Source organism: Vanellus vanellus (assembly GCF_965231255.1).
Source record: "Vanellus vanellus genome assembly, contig: HAP1_SCAFFOLD_68, whole genome shotgun sequence".
Classification (NCBI taxonomy): domain Eukaryota; kingdom Metazoa; phylum Chordata; class Aves; order Charadriiformes; family Charadriidae; genus Vanellus; species Vanellus vanellus.
Genome location: NW_028128833.1, coordinates 441,532 through 461,003, shown reverse-complemented (window position 1 = coordinate 461,003; position 19,472 = coordinate 441,532). Strand labels below are relative to the sequence as shown.

Here is a 19,472-nt window from a genome sequence, read left to right as displayed (position 1 = left end):
GGTGGGTGCACACTGTTTACGTGCAGTGTGGTGTAGATGAGCCTGTGAGCGTGCGCACTGCAGGTATGCGTTCACTGGGTCGAGCGCGTGCCGTGTGTGCGGGCATTTTGTGCGTATGCTGGCAGGCTGTGTGTGCCCGCACTGTGTGTGTGTGTGCGTGCTGCATGTGCATGCCTTCCACGCTCTGTGCATGACGTGCACGAGCACTGTGTGCATTACGTGGGGTGTTCCATGTGTGGTGGGGGCGTGTGTGGGGTGTTAGTGTGTGTTGGTCTGTAGTCAGTGTGTGTGTTCCTATGCAGTCGGGGGGTGTGTCAGTGTGTGTTGCTGTTGTAATAAGTAATTTAGCAAAAGAATTTTGCTTCAGCTAAAATAGATGTGTGCTCACTATGGCTTCAGCTAAGATGGGTCTGTGCTCGCTGTGCGTTTGGGAAAGGGATAGTGTTAGACAGGATACCAGACGAGAGCAATAGTTGGAAGGACAGAAACTTGCAGAGGAAAGGGTGGTGTCGTTAGCTAAGATAACCACAGGAGTGTAAAGAATGAAGAAGCCACAAGAAGGACATGGTGGTAAAGACTTCGAGCCTCCCGCCAATGACTGTCAGGAAGACCCCTGATGAAGCACAGCGCCTGCGCCGCTGGAAGGGAGGGGGCATGTTCGGGGGTGGGCTGCATTCCAAGAACTCATTGATTATGTATTTGGGGGTGGGTTGTGTTCCAAAAACTCATTGATTTTGTAAATTATGTTCCAAGAAAAAACATGAATAAATATAAGGAAAACAAAATAAAAACAAGTGTTTCTGAAAGAAAAAATGAGTCACAGGAGGGGAAATCCCCTGTTTAACTCCCAGCGCTGGAATAAATATTCTTTGCTCCACCGAATTTGCCCCGGACTAAAATTCAATACAGTGAGCGCGTTTCTCACAATCTGGGGGCTCATCCAGGATAACTGAAGCCCACGTTCGGAGCCTTGGACAGGTGAGTAGACCGGGACAGCGCGCCACTGCTGATTTCAGCAATCCTCGCGTTCTCCCCGCCCACAGTGACGGACCAGTGGCAACAACCCGGTGAAGGGGTTCATGGACACAAGAGGGGTCCCAGGGATAACCGCGGCAGCCGATAATACTTGTGCACGAGACCCGGGTAAGAAAATTGACTGTAATGAGGTTCATGAGGTGGTGCGGGAACCAAAAGTTACCCTACGAAGACCTGACTGGAATCAAAATGACCCCGCAAGGAGAAGAAACATGTCTGATTATCAGACATTAATTCTAAGGGGAATTAAAGGGGCAGCCCCGAGGGGGTCAAATGTGAGCAAAGCCGTTGGCAGTAAACAAGGTAAAGAGGAATCTCCGACGGAATGGTTGCAGAGGCTCTGAAGGAATATTCAGCAGTTTCCAGGGATTGACCCAGAGACTGTGGCTGGCCAGGAATTATTAAAAGTAAATTTTGTCACCCATGCCTGGGCAGATATTAAGAAAAAAAAAAAAAAAGGAAAAGATGGAAGACTGGCATGAGAGAGGAATCAATGAGCTGTTACGAGAAGCACAAAGAGTATATGTGAGGCGCGATGAGGAGAAGCAGAGAGCAAAAGCAAAACTAATGGTAGCGACTGTAAAAGAAATAACAAAGACTAAAGATAAAGCGCCCCAGAATCCCGGGCCAGGGATGAGAGCACACAAGATACAGGGAGCCCATCTGCTGCCGCTCAAAAAGCCCATGTGAATGAAATCAGGAGCCCCAGAGGGCGGAAAGTGTTACTATTGTGGGCAGGAAGAACATTTTAAGAGAGAGTGTCCCAGGCAAAAGAGAGATCAACGAGTGTTTAAAATCTGTCAACAGGAAGAATACGCTCCAGAGTAAGGGTGTCAAGGGCTCTGCCTGCTGGGGGAAGAAAGAATTAGTGAGCCCTTGATAAATTTAAAATCAGGCCCCCAGGAGGAAATTTACGCCTTTTTAGTAGACTCAGGAGCTGAGAAGTCTTGTATTGTGAAATTGCCTTTGAATGGGAAAATCCAGACACCCGGAAGAAGCAGCAACTCCGCTGGACCTCCCTGCCTCAAGGATTCACAAAATCCCCAAATATATTTGAACAGATGCTAGAGAAAATTTTAGGGGAGTTCCAGGCAGAACCTGCAGTAAGAATCTTGCAATATGGAAATGATCTGTTGGTATCAGGAGAGAGGGAGCAAAAAGTCAGAAAGAGACATCGATACGTTTGCTGAATGTTTCTTTTTTTTTGGAGAACAAGAGTTAAGAGTCTCAACGACACAACTGCAGTTTGTACAAAAAGAAGTAAAGTATTTAAGGCATCTAATTAGTGAAAGAAAAAGAAAACTCAATCCAGAATGAATTACAGCATTAAGTGTCCCAAGAACGAAATGAGAAATAAAGAAGATTTTAAGGTTACTAGAGTACTGTAAATTATGGGCTAAAGGATACACTCAATCAATAAAATTTCTGTATGACAAACTTGTAAAAGACAGTCCACTACAGAGGACAGAAGACAAACAAGAGCAATTTAATAATTAAAGCAGAAGTTAATAGAAGCCCCGGGTTTAGCCCTCCCCTCCCTAGAAAAAAAAAAATCTCCTTTTTATAAACACGGAAGAAGGGATAGTGCATGGAGTCGTAATGCAGGAATGGGGCGGAGAAAGGAAACCGGTGGCATACCTATCCAAAATTAATGGACCCGGTATGTTGGGGGTGGCCCGCATGCATACAGGCAGTAGTGGCCACAGCAATATTAGTAGAAAAAAGCCAAAAATTAACCTCTAGAAGAACCCTAATTGTACATACCCCCCCCCCCACTGTAAGAACTATCTTATCTCAAAAGTCTGGCCGGTGGTTAACAGATTCCAGAACTTTGAAGTACGAAACCATTTTAATAGAAAAGAATGATTTGACCCTCATAGTAGACGGAAACCTGAATCCTTCACAACTCCTGTAGGGACAGGCAAGTGGGGAGCCGCATCATGATTGATTAGATTTTATAAATTACCAAACCAGGGTAAGAGAAGACCTAATAAACACACCAATGCCCTATGTAAAAAACAAACAAACAAACAAACAAAACCAAAAAACCAAACCCAAAAAACTATCCAACAACTTTTTATAGACGGTTCCTCCTGATGTATAGATAGAAAGAGAGCAAGTAGTTATGTCATCATTTTGGGGGAAGAAAAAGCAGTAATTGAAGAAGGAGGATTACCAGCAAATTAGTCAGCCCAGAGTTGTGAACTATACGCTCTGAAGAGAGCTTTAGATTATCTCCAGGGAAAAGAAGGCATTATCTATACAGATTCAAAGTACGCATATGGAAATTAACCATGAGAAGGAAGTCTCGTGTTTTTGCTTTGACAGGAAAAAGCCCTGGAGAGCCTTCAGAAGGCGCGTAAGAGTCAGTGCTGCTGCATGAGAGCAACAGACAGCAAAAGCCTCGAGAGTGCCTTCGGACTGGGGCAGCACCAAACCCCTCTGACCCTACTTTGCTGCGATTGTAATTGTTGCGTGTATCTACGGGTTAAGTGTAAGAATTGTAATAAGGTCATTTTAGGTCCCCGTGGCAGACAGGAGCAGTACCTCTCCCAAGTCCTCGATCTTTAGTGTATCCGATGTGAGTATACCCCAATAGATAAGTGTAAGTGGATTAGACATTATGGTCGCAGAACCCACAGAGAATTACGTAATGTGGACCGACCCAACCAGAATGTTCACATATCCTCGAAATATCAACTCCAATACGAGTTCCGGGACTGAAGAAAGGACCCTATTGTGCCACAAGAATCAGAGATACCGGACTAAAGAGGATGGAGGGCAAGACCAGGTTGGCCGCTGTACTCGCTGCCAAGAAGAACTATTTCTCGGCTGTTGGAGGCACCCCAATAGGCACGAGAGGTAGGAGTATAAGCCAGGCTGGACCTCCACTTCCACTGGTATTATCACTAGTGGTATCTCTAGTGACGAACTTAAGAATAGGCAGAACAAGATTAAGAGCAACCAACTCAATCATTAGGAGAAAGTCTCATTTTTCAGTCATGGATTTTCACGTGTTTTCTTTTCAAGCCACCCAAACAGGGCGCGCTTTTATAGCCATCAGCAATTAGGTTCTCCGTCCCCTCCAGAAAAGCCTTTTCTTAAAGGCGCTCTCCTTCCAAGGGCAGACCCACAAAAAGAAGCCCTCTCTGCTTAATCCATTTCACAGAGAATTTCAAATGCAAAATAGAATTAAACAGGACATCTTTTCCCCACTTCAGGGAAAGCCACTAATATAGACCTTGGCAACATATTTAGCAAATCTATCATTGTAATGCCTTTGCATTGCCCATTTCCACCTGGAGAGCAGGCTGAAAGGACTCTCATAAAAAAAAAACAAAAACAAAACCAAAAAACCAAAAAACAGTCCAACCACAGAACATATTTCTGTCTAGAGGGTAATTTTATGAAGTTAGGACAGAAGTGAAATTCCAGTGAAACAGAGGGGTTATGATTGTTACCGTCTTCTTCAGCCTTATCGATCTGAATGTCTTTTTACAGGTACAAGGCAACAAGAAACATTTTCGAAGTGCAAAAAAACCCCACCTATTCACCTCTTTACCCCAAAGATCTTTTCACCACACGGATTCCACCACCAATACACAGCTGCTAAATATCCCCAGCTGCTGCCGATCCGTAAGAAACCCTTCAAAATACAAGAGAATGCTGAGCCCGGCGTGCTGACGGTGCTGCCAGGGCTGCGAGTCGGAGCTGGACGGAGTCGCAGCCCCTGAGGTTGAAATCAGCCCCACGTTTAGGCAAAACCCGGGGTTTTAAGCCTCAATACAAACCAGCCCCCCACTTTTGAAAAAAAAAATAAAACAGTGAGATTCACCTCGAAATAAACCACATTCTTGATGCCAAAGGGGCGCTGGTCCATGGCCGCCGCCGCCCTTAGGGCCAGTTCCATGGGGCTTCGCTTGACCTGGAGCAGAACTCGCGGGCGTGAGGACAACGAGCCCCCTACACAAAATCTGAAAAAAAGGAAAAGTTCAATAAGATTTGCTGTTACTCACCCACCAAAGCCTAACCACTACAACTGGCCCTTTCACAACCAGGCCTGATCGCAGAAGAAAACTGAAATATCCCAATTCCGCTTCAAACACAAGGCGTGGAGCTGCCCAGACCCCACGTGTGGGCTGGGCAGACAGGGTCTCTTCTCAAAACACGCAGGAAGAGAAACGGTAGGAGTGTTTTGCCAGCCCTGGAAGAGGTGTGGGGCTGCCCCAGCGCTGAGGTGTGGGGAGAGGTGGGAGGGAGGAAAAGACTGCCCAGGAGTGGGGTTGGGGGAAGGAGGGGGCTCCATCCCTGAGGGAAACGCTGCTCCCAACCTCCTGTGGGACCACCCTGGGGATGGATTTGGGGGCTCGCCCTGAGGGAATTGCTGCTCCTGACAATGCAGGAGGCTGCGGGGCCACCCCAGAGATGGATCTGGGGGCTCTCCCTGAGGGAAACACCATTCCCAGCCACACAGGAGGCTGTGGGGACACGCTGGGAATGGGTTTGGGGGCTCTTCCTGAGGGAAACGCCATTCCCAGCCATGCAGGAAGCTGTGGGGCTGCCCCAGGGATGGATTTGGGGGAGTTTGGTAGCTCTTTCTGAGGGAAAAAGCTGCTCCTGGCCTCACAGGAGGCTGTGCCACTGCCGTAGGCATGGGTTTGGGGGCTCTCCCTGAGGGAAACGCAATTCCTGGCCACACAGGAGGCTGTGGGGACACCCAGACATGGACCTGGGGGCTCTCCCTGAGGGAATTGCTGCTCCCAGCCTTGCAGGAGTCTGTAGGGCAACTGCAGGAATGGATTTGGGGCTCTCCCTTGTTGTAAAATCACCAGATTGTGGTTATAGAAGTAGAACGTGAGAGCACTGTGTGTTCTGAAAGTTGTAACCATAGAGCCCTCACTAGGTAATCGTTGTTTTGTATCAAGGAACAAGTAGAACCCAGATGAAACAATGAAGAATAGAATAGAGAAGTTTTGTTTGAGGCTAGTAATTACAGAAACCTATTATGCACCAGTGACGCTGCTTAGAAACCCCCTTACCGTTCCCATCTTGATTTAAATATCTAGACCCAAAATAATAGATATTAATAGAAATAACCATTGACTATTTGGATATGGGTATTGAGAGTAATGTATAGTCAAGGGACCAATCAATGAAAATCAAACCCATAATAGGCATTTGGGAACCAGGTATGACCTAAACTAACTGTTGAACAATGTAGCTTTGAAGTACCTGTCAAGAAAGCGATGAGTTGTAGGCCTGGTTAGTAAACCGATAAAATCTTCTGGAGGTTTCAAGATTAAAGGGGGGGTGGAACTCTGTGACCAAGCTGAGCATGTGCAAGGACCGGGTTCAACCAGCGGACACAGTGAGGAAGACTATGGATGACCACCAGAAGACTCTGGACGGCCACTGTTATAAGTTGATCCCACAAATTGATGCGAGACAGAGTCAATTAAAAATTTGTAATATTTATTTAGCAAGCGGCAGCAAGCAAAACAGCGCTGGGCGGCCCGGGAGTCTCACTCTGCCGACGGCTCGCGCCCGGTTCCTGAAGGTCCCTGGTTTTATACTCTTCTTTTTCCGGTAGAGAGGTACTCTGCATCTGCACGACACGACTTGTTGCTAGGGGGTCGTTTTCTGCTTTCCTTTTCCTCCTGGTTGTCGCAGGGATGAAAGATTCATGTCTTCCTCACATCATGTACTCTTCGTCTTCATGAGCCCCCCTCCCCTCCTCCAAGTCTTTTTCACATCCTACTTTGTTTGCATAACCTGACCTTTGCAGTTTTAGCCTTGCTCGCTCAACAGGATGCTGGCTATCTTGCAACAGCAGGTTCAGCAATTGCCTTTTTGTAAAATAATGTAACAATGTAAGTTTCTAGGTTTGGTGAACAAACGGTGCTGAGCTTATCACAGCCACCAGTGTACCTGAAGGTGCATGCGTCATGGACATTTACATACATTAATGAGTTCCCGGAAATCATATGAATATGTCAATTGTTTCTCGGAAATGTAATGAATATGTGTATTTTAATTTCTGTAGTGGAGCAACTCGGTACGCACACTGGGTGGAGTGATCCCCTGTGCGCCCGGCGCCTTAATAAAGCAGTGCCTGCTTTCTAAACTTAAATTAAGGCTTAGAAAGTTTGGTTCTGCCGATTTACGGTAACAGTGCGGGGAGGGGGGGCTGCGTTTCGGGAGGGGATGGGGAGGCGACAGGTGACACCTCCTTTTGGGGAGGTACATTGTACTCGGAGACATGACCCGCAGCCGCCGCACCGGGAGGGCTGTCCGGGGGCGGCGGGGACGGGCCTCGGGGAACGGGGGAGGAAGAGACGGCCGGGCCGGTGCCCGGGGAGGGGGCAGCCCCCCCGGCCCGCCGCCGCCGGTAGCGGAGTTAAGCGATTTCAGGCGGAATTGCGGCATTGGCAGAACCCCCCGTGACGTCTGAGCAGCGGGGGGCTCCCCCACACCCCCGCACGGGCTCCGGAGGCAGGGCCCCGCCCGGCACTGACGCACAGGGGTTCAGCGCGCTGCCTGACCGCCACCCGCACCCCCGCACCGACCCGCCCGCGGCTACCGGGGGGTGGACGGCGGCGGCGGGGACACCCCGGCTCGGTACGGGCGAAAAATAACGCACACACGCCCCCGCGCCTGCACCCCCAAAACCGACACCTCATTTGCATAGACCACGCCCCCACATAGGTTTCCACACACCGCGCCTCCAGAACGAGTCCTCCCATGCGCCACGCCCCCAACTCGCTATATTTGGATGCACCACGCCCATAGTCCCACATATTTGCATAGGCCACGCCCCCTCGCGCCACCCACCTACCAGAGGCCACTCACCCCGGCCGAGGAACGGGGCAAGCAAAACCCGCCGCGGGGCCGGGGAAGACCGGGCAGCCGGTTCCCCCCGCTCGGGGCCCCGGAAGGCTCCGCGTTTGGGGAAAGACCTCCCCTCCATCCCATTCTTGGCCCATTCCAACTTTCACTTTTGGATGAAACAGCCCAAAAAAGGGAAAAAAGGGGGGTTTAAACATAATTTTTGGGCCGGAATTCACCCAAAGGCGCTCAGGCAGTATCAAAGCTCCAGAATAGTTTAGTTTTTGAGGGGTTTTCCAGAGGTGCTGCACTGAAAGTGTGGAACGGGCGTCCGAATGGAGTTGGGGATGGGAAAAAAATCCCAAATTGCGCTGGTAGCTTCTCCCAGGCCCCATTTGTTTTAAAAAAATCCAGTTCCCCAAGTTATGTTATAGACAAATAAAGCACCAAATTACTCCCGATTCCTTTTAAGGCGCCGGTGACAGCATCACCCAGACAAAGATGACACGCACGGGGACACACAAATGTCGCTGACAAAAGGATTTGCAGCACCCAACAATTCCCGGCTTTCTTCCCCCCAAATTGTTTAGATTTGTCCAATGATATTTCCTGAATCCTGGGTAGAAACTAATAATAACAAAAAAATAACTGGGGAATAAAAGCGGGGAGGGAGAAGGGGGTTTGGTGATGAGAGGAGCCCTCCTCTGTGTATTTGTCCAAAACTCTGGTTTTAAGCCCTGAAAAAAAGGAGGTAGAGGCAGCGTTGTGAGGATTTAATGCGTTTTAAAACACTATGAAAAAGAGCTTTTTATAGATTCACCAAGGAAGAAAATTGTATTTAGGAAGGTGGGAAAACTGCCCCAAAAAAAAGAAGGAAAAAGCACCCCCAAAAAAGGGGGAGAAATGGGGGGAAACTGCCCCAAAAAGGAGGGAGGGAAAAAAAAAACTGAAAAGGGGCGGGGGGGGGGGGACGAACAACACTTTATAGGAAGGGTTAAAAGCTGCTTTAAGGAAGTGCTAAAACCGGCTTTTTTCCACCGGGAAGCTGGGAAACCCCCCATTTCCCACCTTTAAAACCCACTTTTTGCTCCAAAGCTGGGGAAAAAAAAAACAAAACACACCAAAACAAAACACCGCCCCGGAGGGAGGTGAGTGGAAAGGGCTGTGTGTGGAAAGAAAAGCTTTAAGGACAGGCTGGGCTGGGGAAAGGTGGTGGGCCCCGAGGGAGGGCTTGGGGACGGGGGCTAGAAGCGTGGGTTTGGGGCAAAACTCTGGGAAAGAAACTGCAGGACAGGGCCAATCTGAGTATACAGTTTTCGCGAAGCTTCAAGCAAAGGGTGACCAAAGGTGCCTCTTGTCCTTTTGTGGGCTGGTTTTGTCTAAGTTATTCATGCGAGTGGACTTTTGCCACACGGGATGGGAACGTTCGCTTCCCGGGATAGCTGATGCCCCTGGATAACCACTGCCCGCGAAGCGCTGCGAAACCCCGTGTTCAAAAACGAGAACAAAGGGCGGGTTTTGCCTCTCGGAAGGATCTCTAAGCACCGTCTCCACGTTGTTTTCAGTACCTTTCTGGTTGTTTTCTTTCCCCCCATCCCCGTGATGTCCGTCGGGGCGGCGAGCGGAGCTCTGCAGACGGCTGTCTGGCTCATTTTGGGGAGGGCTGGGATGGTTTCGGGGGGGTCCCGGCTCTTTTTGGGGAGGGCTGGGATGGTTTCGGCCTCGCATTGCCCGACGCGGAGAGAAGCTGTGGTGCGGGGCTCGTTCTCCTCGGCGCGGCCCCGCCCCCTCGCTCGCGTTTGCCGCGGCGACGCCGGGGGGCGTGGCCCGAGTTTGTCCCTCGGCGCATGCGCGGGTGGGGGGACGTGAGGGGGAGCACTTCCGGTGTACGGCGGCGGTTGGGAGCTGCGACGGTCGGTACCGGGGGAGACGGGGGGACCGGAGCCGAGGAGGACGGGAGCCGGCGGGGCGATGGCGGGGCGGAGGTGTCCATGGCCAGTTCGGGTGGTTTGTGGGGAGGCGGGACCGGGCTGGGGGGCTCGGGGGGCGGTCTGGGTCTCTTTGGGGGGGACAGAGCCGAGTGGGGGGTCCCCGGGGGGAACAGGGCCGATTCCCCCACTGCCGCCCCCTCACCCCCCGCTCGCTCCCCACAGGTGGCGGCAGCCCCGGCCGCAGCGCAGGGTGCCCGGGGCCGGCCTGGCCGGGCGCTTGGCTCCGCTCTGGGCTCCGCTCTCAGCTCCCCCGGCCGGTCAGCCCGGCCGTGCCCCCTTCGCCCGCCTCCAGCCCATGGCCGAGTCCCCCCAAGTACCCCCGAGGTGGGTCGGGGGGTGTCAGCGCTGGGCCCCCTGAAGCGGGGGTGGGTGGTGGGCACGGGCATTGCTGGGAGCCCGTGGGCAGCCCTGGGACCCCCTTAAAGCCCACGGAGACCCCCGGGGCCCCCTTGTCTCCCCCAGAGCCGACGGGGAGCCGTAGCTGTGGAGTCAGCTTAAGGAGTCTGCCCTAAGGACTGCTGCTTTTTGGAGCGTTGGGGGAGGGGGAGGGTTGGCGGTGTGGGGAGTGGAGGTGTGTGGGAGGAGTCCCGTGTCTTGAGGGAGGTTTGGGGATGTTGAGCAGATTTGGGGGAGTGGGGGAGGGGTCCCCTCCTTTGGAGCTCCCTGGTTCTTTTCTTCTAAACTGTGAGAGGCAGCGGGCGAAGGGGGAAGGCAATAGAGTGGGTTGCTGTATTTCAGTCCTTGGTTGAGAGTCAGCGACTCTGCTCCCTTGCTGCTCAGCAGACTATTAGCTCTGTGGGTTGTTTCTCCAGGCAGGCTACGACTACAGAAACGGCCCCACTTCCTCGGAAGAGTTGTCAGCGGTGACGTCTCCTGGGAACGTACTGCCTGACGTTGGATAGACCTGGCACCACGCAGCAGCTCAGAGCCCCGCAGCGTATGCTGCTGCTCTCAGTTGGCTCCATCAAATCCTCCGACCTGAGAATGCCAAAGGTACGGAGTTGAAACGGGCTGTTCCTCACCCGCGGAGTCAGATGAACCTTTTTGCGCCCAAGTCGGCTGGGGACTGCTCCTGCCTCGCCGCCTTCAGGCGGAGCATGGCTGTGAGCAGGGGAGCTCAACACACAGTGCTTGCTGATTGCAGCCTGCTCCCTCGGGGGAGCACCCGCAGCCGTGGGATGGGAGGAGGAAGGACAGCACGAGGGCTGGAGACAAACATTTTATTTCTTTAACGTTTCACATAGGGGGTACCCCAGAGGGGTTCCCGGCCCCACACCCCACAGCCGCTCAGTATTAGGGGCACTGTTGGTCTTCTGGGCCTGGCGCTGTCACCATTTGCAGGGCTGGCAGAAGCAGACACACCTAGTGGCATCTCCACCAGCCCTTCAGGTAGCCCCACAGCCGGGCGCAGCCCTGCCGCAGGCACCTTCCTGCCCTGCACAGCCCTGGGTCTGCCTGGCCACACTCCCTGCCTGTGGTCTTGCAGGACTCCTCCGTCTTTGCCTTCAAGGCCTGGAAAGCACAGGTGATCTCCTGCACCCGCTCCACCTTGTCCATGTCTATGGCTGGGGGCCTTCTGGGGGACAGGTGCTCATCCGTGGGCCTCTGTGCCCTGTCCATCCCCTGCCTGGGAACCCACTCTTTCTCGGTCCCTGCTGGCAGCTGCTGTGGAGGCTCCTGGCCGAGGACCGGCCCCAGTTTCCGCACTGCCCCACCAGCAGCCATGGGAGAGTGGGGTTGTCCTGAGTGTGTGAGCACCACTGGCTCTGTTGCTGCACTGGGCCATGGCTCCAGGAAGTGGTAGAGGGAGCTCTGGGAAGAGGAGCTGCTCCTCAACAGGCTGCTGCAGTCCTCCAAGTTGGCCAGCGAGCACAGGCTGCAGGGGCTCTTGCGGTGGCCCTTGGGGGGCCCAGGAGCCCGGGGGGTGCCTGGACCAGAAGGAGGTGTCCCCACTGATAGGACCTATAGGCGGCAGAGGAGGGCAGGGGGACGTGGGGGGTTGGGGGGGGCAGGGGGTAGAGAGAGGCATCACTGCTCTACTGTATATGGTTGGCAGGGAGCCCAGTGGGTCCTGCGGGGCCCGGTGCTCCCTCCTCGCTGCCTCCTCGGTTGCCCTGCAGAGGAGGAGAGAGAAGAGAACCGCTGCACCCCGTGTCCTCCATCAGGGCCCGTGGGCAGCACCCCCTCCTCAGCAGGCGGGCAGGGCTGCCCAGCACAGGCAGGGCAGGGCACGGGTTGAGGGTCTGGGGCAGGATCTGGGGGTCTCCCCCACACTCCCTGCTTCTCCTGTGTCGACTTGAGGTCCCATCCTTCATCCGCTAGCCGAGAAGCTGCTGAGGGAGGGGACGGAGTGAACGGCCGGCAGCCCTCGGCACAGCCCCGGCTCAGGGCTGCCGTGGGGTGTGGGCTGTTTGCATGGTGCTCGGTGCCGCGGCCACTCACCGCTCTGCTCCTGCGGGCAGGCTCTCGCGTCCGTCGTCCCTTGCTTTGGCTTCTTCCAGTCCCTCTGCAGGACCCCGGGAGCTGGGTGAGACGGGAGCAGCTCCCAGCCCCGCGCCGCAGCCCCCCACACAACCCCACGCTGTGGCACAGTGCGGTGCAGCAGTCGCCTACCTGGAGCCGCTTGGTCCGTAGCACAGAAGAGACCGCACTGAGCCCCATCAAAAGCATCACGCGCGGAGGCAGGTGAGCTGTGGGGTGGACGTTGGAGTCCCTCCTGGCACCAGCTGCGGTGCAGCCGCGCAACCCTGCGGTGCCCCCCATGGGAAATGTTAAAGAAATAAAATGTTGGTCTCTATCCCTGGTGCTGTGGTTCCTGCTCCCATCCCGCGGCTGGGGCTGTGCCCCCCTCAGTGCCCGACCCAGTGGGACAGGTTGGCACTGCTGGCACCCACCAACCTGGGGGGGTGGTGGTGTCGGGGTAGCTGGGTGGGCTGGAGAACGGGAGGAAGCACCTCTTGAAACCAGCTCGGCCCTCTCCAGCCACAAAACCCTCCCCAGAGGCACCAGAGAGGACCCCCAGATCCTTGAAAAACTGCCCCAGACTCCCTCTGGCCTGCAAGAGTCCACCCCAGGACCCCATAAGGGCCGCCCAGGACCCCTTTCGGACACCCCACTGTCCTCCCAAATCTGGGTTCTTTACCTGCTGGGCAAGCCAGTAACACACTGTATGGGAGCAGCCATCCAAGCCGGTTTCAGAGCACAAGAGGTGAGAGGCAGGGAGCTGCCATCCCACTCAGCTCCATCCCCGCCGTGCCTTGGCTGTGCAGAGAGAACTTGGGGGGAGCTGCAAAACAGCTCAGCCCGGGCTTATCTCCAGATGGCACAGAACAACCAAAACCAAATGGCCCTTAACAAACAAAATGCCCCGAGTCCCATCCCACCACTCTTCCCGTGACGTTGAGCGCCGGACATCACAAACTGGCAACAGAGACTTCGCTATGGCACCACCAGAGGGAAATATCCCAGACAGTGTAATCCACTCGGGCATAATCCTGCACCCTCACCGAGTCAGGAAATATAAACCGCAGGGTCTGGGGAGACAAATGGGGAATCCTCCAAGGATACAGCTGGCCCCTTGGAGATCCGTCCCCCCCATCCAGGATGCTGGAGGGGAGCATTTACAGCTGAGCACGGCGTTTCCTTTAACCTCTAGAAAAGCCGGCATTTGCTAAAAAACAAATATTCCCCTCCCGCCCCGGCCCCCTCTGAAAATAAATAAATAAATAAAGAATTAAAATCCTTGCAAAACTTAAAAATTGCCGTTAGTTTCGTTAGCGTTACATTAATTCTAAAAACTGACGAGCCGCTGCGCTGTGTGCCGCAGCCCAACCTCCCCCCCTCAACGCTGGGCGAGCTCCTCTGGCCATGCCTGGGATGAAAAACCGGTGGCTTTTAGGAAATAAAAAATTAAAAAAAAAAGAAGAATAATAAAACCTCTCTTTCTCTCTCTCTCTGCCTCTGTTAGTCCAACAAAAGGGATAGCGTCGGGAGGCGAGGGAGGAGGAAGGGGGAGGCTGTGGGATGGAGAGAGCCCTCCCCGTACCCCTCGGCTGTGCATCCTCGCAGCGCTGCGGGGAATGGGGGTGGGGGGTTCTGTGGGGGGGTCTTTGGTTTGCACAGGGTGGCCGTGGTGGGGGCTCAGCCCCATCCTTACAGTGCTGGGGAGCACGGGGCTACCAGGCGCAGAGTCCCTCCCCCAGTGAGGTGCTTTGGTGCGCTGAGGTGTTAGATGGGGTGGCACAGCCCCTGCCTGCCTCGGGAGGGGGGACACCACATCTCCTGTGGCACTGGATGGGTGGGAGGGAGGGAGGGAGCAGAGCTGTGGGAGCCATGGAGAAAGGCGTGGGGGTGTCCCTCATCGTGGCAGCCCCCAGCAGCCCTACCCCGCCACCCAGCCACCCCAAGGGACACCCAAGTCCCATATTGGTCCTCTCCCCGTTGGGTGATGCCCTTCCACCCACCCCGGAGGTGCGCTCCTCTCCTGTGGGGGGGACGCCCAGCGCTCGCCTGGCTAGAGAAGCACTGGGGGGGGTTGGTTAGGGGGCATCTGAGCTTCCCCATTACACGGGCCTAATTACTGTGCCGTTAATAACCATTAATAACGACTTTGGCTCTGCTAACCAACTGCGGCGAGGCCCCCACCCCGCTTTAGCACAGGCTTCCTGATGCCAACGCCTCCCCGAGCCACTGGGTAAAGCAACTCCTGGCAAAAAAACACCACCCCCCAAAAAAACCCCACACCACATCCCCCACTCCCCACCCACCCCTTCTCTCCTCATCACAGCCATGGGGCAAACTCCCCCCCCCCCCCCCCCAATCTCAGCTTGGCCGTTGTTATATGTTGATCTCACAAAATTGACATGAGGCAGAGTTAATTAAAATTTGGAGTATTTATTAGCAAGCGGCAGCAAGCAAAACAGCGCTGGGCGGCCCGGGAGTCGAGTGGGACTCGGGAGTCCCTGGGTGGAGTGACACCGACAGCGCGCACCCAATGCAGCGGCCTTCTCAAATATATATATGGTACTTTTTACATAATCATAAGATCTCTTAATACGCCTATACATATGCATAACCTATCCCCGGTTCGTATTAAAATTAGCTTTAAGAAGTCATTTTCATAAACTCCTCCTAACTGCGCTTGCGCAATGCTTTGTGGTGGTGGTTGCTGAGGGTCTTGAGGATGAAGGCTGCAAATTCTTCTTCATCACTTCAAGTAACCTTTCGTCCCTGTGCAGACTCAGTTTTTCTTTTTGGTCTCTGTCCAGACCGCAGGGTTGGTTTCAGCCGCCTTTCAAGGCCTTCTTTCATTCGTTATCAGGAGCTGTCCTTGGCAATGCCTCAAGACTTCTTGCTTCGTCCATTTTTTATCAGGCCTGTCTTTTAGGTTATGAATTACTACTAGTTAATTAGTACTATATCTTTGACTTAGTCCCCCCCTTTTTCTAAAGAGTTAGTAAATTCTATAAGGATTCTTCATCTAACATTTTCTCAAAATATTTATCCAAGTGCTATAGGTATCTCTAAAACTCTGGCAGTACTAAACAAACACCTTTAAAATTACACAAATGAATATCTTAACACTAGTATTGCCAGTGGTCTTGGGGTGAAGGCTCCTTTCCTTCAAGTCTTTTCACAATTTATTATACTTTGTCTACATAACTTGACCTTGCGGCTTAGCCTTGCCTGCACAATCATGCATATCCTGTTTACACAGTAAAATGTTGGCCATCTTGCCACCTCTTGTTAAGCAGTTGCCTTCTTGTGGAAATGTAAGTTTTTAGGTTTGGTGAACAAATGATACTGAGTTTATCACACCGGGGCTCGTCCTCCTTTTTGTCTCGCCTCTTCCTTATCGTCAGAGAATCTTAGAACGGTTTAGGTTGGAGAAACCTTAAAGATCATGTACTTCCTACTCCCTACCATGGGCCAGGACACCTTCTACTAGACCAGGTTGCTCAAAGCCCCATCCAACCTGGCCTTGAACACCTCCAGGGATGGGGCAGCCACAGCTTCTCTGGGCAACCTGGGCCAGTGCCTCACCACCCTCAGAGTGCAAAATTTCTTCCTAATATCTAGTCTAAATCTCCCCTCTTCTAGTTTGAAGCCATTCCCCCTCATCCTGTCAGTACATGCCCTTGTCAAAAGTCCTTTTCCAGCCTTCTTGTAGGCGCCCTTCAGATACTGGAAAGCTGCTATAAGGTCTCCCCGGAGCCTTCTCTTCCCCAGGTTGAGCAAGCCCAACTCTCTCAGCGTGTCCTCACAGGAGAGGTGCTCCAGCCCTCGGATCATCTTCGTGCCCTCCTCTGGACTTGTCCATGTTTAGGGCTCCAAAGCTGAAGTCTCCAAAGAGTCCATGTGGGGTCTCATGAGAGCAGAGTAGAGGGGCAGAATCACCTCCCTTGATCTGCTGGCCGTGATTCTTTTGATGCAGCCCAGGATGCGGTTGGCCTTCTGGGCTGTAAGTGCCCATTGCTGGCTTGTGCTGAGCTTCTCATCCACCAACACCCCCAAGTACTTCTCCTCAGGGCTGCTCTCAATCCGTTCTCTGCCCAGTGTCTCTTTGTGCTTGAATTGCCCTGACCGTCGTGCGGGTCCTTGCACTTGGCCTTGTTGAACTTCATGAGGTTTGCACAGGCCCACCTCTCCAGCCTGTCCAGCTCCCTCTGTGTGGCATCTCTGCCCTCCAGTGTGTTGTCCACTCCACACAACTTGCTGTGGTCGTAAAACTTGCTGAAGGTTCATGTGATCCCACCATCCATGTCACTGACAAAGATGTTAAACTGTACTAGTCCCAGTACTGACCCCTGAGGAACAGCACTCATCACTGCTCGCTACTTGGACATGGAGCTGTGGACTGCAACTCTTTGAATTGTGACTGTCCATCCAGTTCCTTATCCTCTGTCCATTGGTCAAATCCATGTCTGTCCCGTTTTGAAACAAGGATGTCATGTGGGACAGTGTCAAATGCTTTGCACAAGTCCAGGTAGATGACGTATTGCTCTCCCCTGATCCACCAATGCTGTAACGCTGTCATAGAAAGCCACCAAATTTGTCAGGCAGGATTTTCCCTTAGTGGAGCCGTGTTGGCTGTCACCAATCACCTCCTTATTTTCCGTGTGCCTTAGCAGAGTTTCCAGGAGGATCTGCTCCATGATCTTGCCAGGCACAGAGGTGAGACTGACCAGCCTGTAGTTCCCCGGGTCTTCTTTTCTACCCTTTTTAAAAACGGGGGTTATGTTTCCCCTTTTCCAGTCAATGGAAACTTCACCACACTGCCACGACTTCTCCAATATGATGGATAGTGGCTTAGCAACTCCATCTGCCAGTTCGTCAGGATCCATGGATGAATTTCATCAGGTCCCATGGACTTGTGCACCTTCAGGTTCCTCAGCTGGTCTCGAACCCGGTCTTCTCCTGCAGTGGGTGGTTCCTCATTCTCCCAGTCCCTGCCTTTGCCTTCTGCAACTTGGGCAGTGTGATCAGAGCCCCTCTCAGTGAAGACCGAGGCAAGAAAGTTGTTGAGTATCTCAGCCTTCTCCATGTCCCGGGTGGCCAGGTCTCCCGTTCCCTTCTGGAGTGGGCCCACATTTTCCCCAGTCTTCCTTTCGCCTCCCATATATACCTATAGAAGGCTTTCTTGTTGCCCCTGACACCCTGGGCCAGATTTACCTCTATCTGGGCTTTAGCTTGCCTAACCTGATCCCTGGCTGCTCAGACAATTTCTCTGTATACCTCCCAGGCTACCTGGCCTTGTTTCCACCCTCTGCAGGCTCCCTTTTCCTGTTTGAGATTGTCCAGGAGCTCCTTGTTCATCCACGCAGGCCTCCAGGTGTTTTTTGCCTGACACCCTCTTTGTCAGGATGCTCCACCTGAGCTTGGTGGAGGTTGTCCTTGCATATAAGCCAGCTGTCTTGGGTCCCTCTTCCTTCCAGGTCTTTATCCCACTGTGCTGCATCAAGCAGATCCCTGAAGAGGCCAAAGTCTGCTTTCTGGTCCTTCTCCCCATCAGCTTAACCTGAATGACCAGGTGTCACTGTGCTCTGGGATTGCCCTGGCATTGCCAGCTTTCTTTGCCAAACACTGGGAGCTACTGCTTGCGACTTCCAAGAGTGGTGGATGCCTGTCACACAGCAAGGGTTCTTTGGGTATCGGGCGATAAAACAGCAATGGTCTACGGACCAAGTCTGATAACCTTATTATAGTAATATAAGTTCACAATCAATATAATTAAGACTGAGCGGAGCTCAAACAATCTAGGCATGAGTGAAAGTGAGAAGGGGAAACCTCACTTGCCATGTAGGCAACATACAACAGTGTTAACAATTAAACTTACCCACTTTTGAGCAACAGTCGGGGAAACTGTTGATTATTCATATTCTCCATCATAATGTAAGGGTATCTCCTTCGCTGGGCTGTAGCTGTGGACCAGGCAACAAGAGCTGCCCGGAGTCAGCGTTGGGGTGCCTTTCTTATGGGATTGCCCCTTCTCTGTTCAGTCTTATTATGGTCAACTGGTTGACCAAGACATGTCCTTTACGTACACAGCTGGATGTGTCTCAAAAGGGTTGGTGATCCACAAGTAGTTCTACGGGGATGGTCACCAGTTTCTGTGTGCGAGTGGGTCCGTGCAGCTACGGTGAGCAGCGCAAGCACGGTATGTAAGCGCTTTCCACTGTCCCATGCCATACCCAAGGTCGTACCAAGTGTGTGTCGCCACACTCCCCGCCTGATGGCATGGGTAATGGCGTGATCCAGTGGTTGGGTGACAGCCCTGCAGGGAGAGGCTGTGAGCCTCTCTGGCATCTACACGTGCGAAATGGCTGGGTGTGAAGGGAGAGATGGTGGAGGAGGAGGAGGACTTTCCCAAGCGAGGGGCAAACGTGAGATTAATCACTGTCTGTGTTTGATCGTTTGGTTCTATGGCATAAGGCAAAGCAACACTTAATCACAATCCAAACAAAACTTAGTAACAGGATCAAGAATATTACAATAATAAGAGTTTCCATTGACATTTTTTGCAAATGCTCATTGACATTTTTTGCACGAAACTGCTCAGAAAGCGAAAATCTGCCTCCTTGTTGCAGGGTAAGCATATCGAGTACTAGATGATGTTCTCCTGCTCTCAAAGCTAAAGAAGAGTGTTCCTGTTGCAAGGCTACAGTGGCGTCTGCTGTGCCATTGTCTGTGCCTTCCATGGTAGCGGAGAGATTTCTGAGAGCTCTTTCTAGCTTGTTTGCCCTGAGTCCGGGAATTAAGCTTCTGATTAAAAGTCTCCACCCACAATCTCGGGGGATTCCTCATATACTAGGATGAAGAGGTGGAGTGTCAGATGAACACATGTGGCATGGGCTGCGTTCACCCCCACACCTCCCACTGCAGGAATGACCGCAGGCAGACACACTGTGAACCAAACATCAAACCTTTAATGAATTAAGAAAGAGAGAGAGATGTGGGAGAGGTCTGGGGCTGGAGTGGGTGGGTGCGGGTCACATGCGGTGGGGATCCGTGCTCCATGCCTTCTCTATCAGCCCATGAAGAGCGGCTGGGGGGGGTGGGGCACTTTGCCCCCCTGCATCCCCCAGGGTTCTGGGTCGCTTGGTGGCCATGGTGTTGCCATCA

The 19,472-nt window shown here is 52.8% G+C and overlaps 1 protein-coding gene across 1 annotated transcript in view; it reads left to right on the top strand.

Moving 5' to 3' along the window:
• Nucleotides 1-18,446: 18,446 nt before the first annotated feature.
• Nucleotides 18,447-19,472, top strand: part of LOC309684025 (electroneutral sodium bicarbonate exchanger 1-like) — a gene marked incomplete at both ends in the record, with an annotated part of 195,900 nt that continues 194,874 nt past the window's right edge. The window contains one exon of the mRNA XM_082499989.1: nt 18,447-18,507. Coding sequence (XP_082356115.1) covers nt 18,447-18,507 — 61 coding nt within the window. The remainder of the gene's footprint in view (nt 18,508-19,472) is intronic.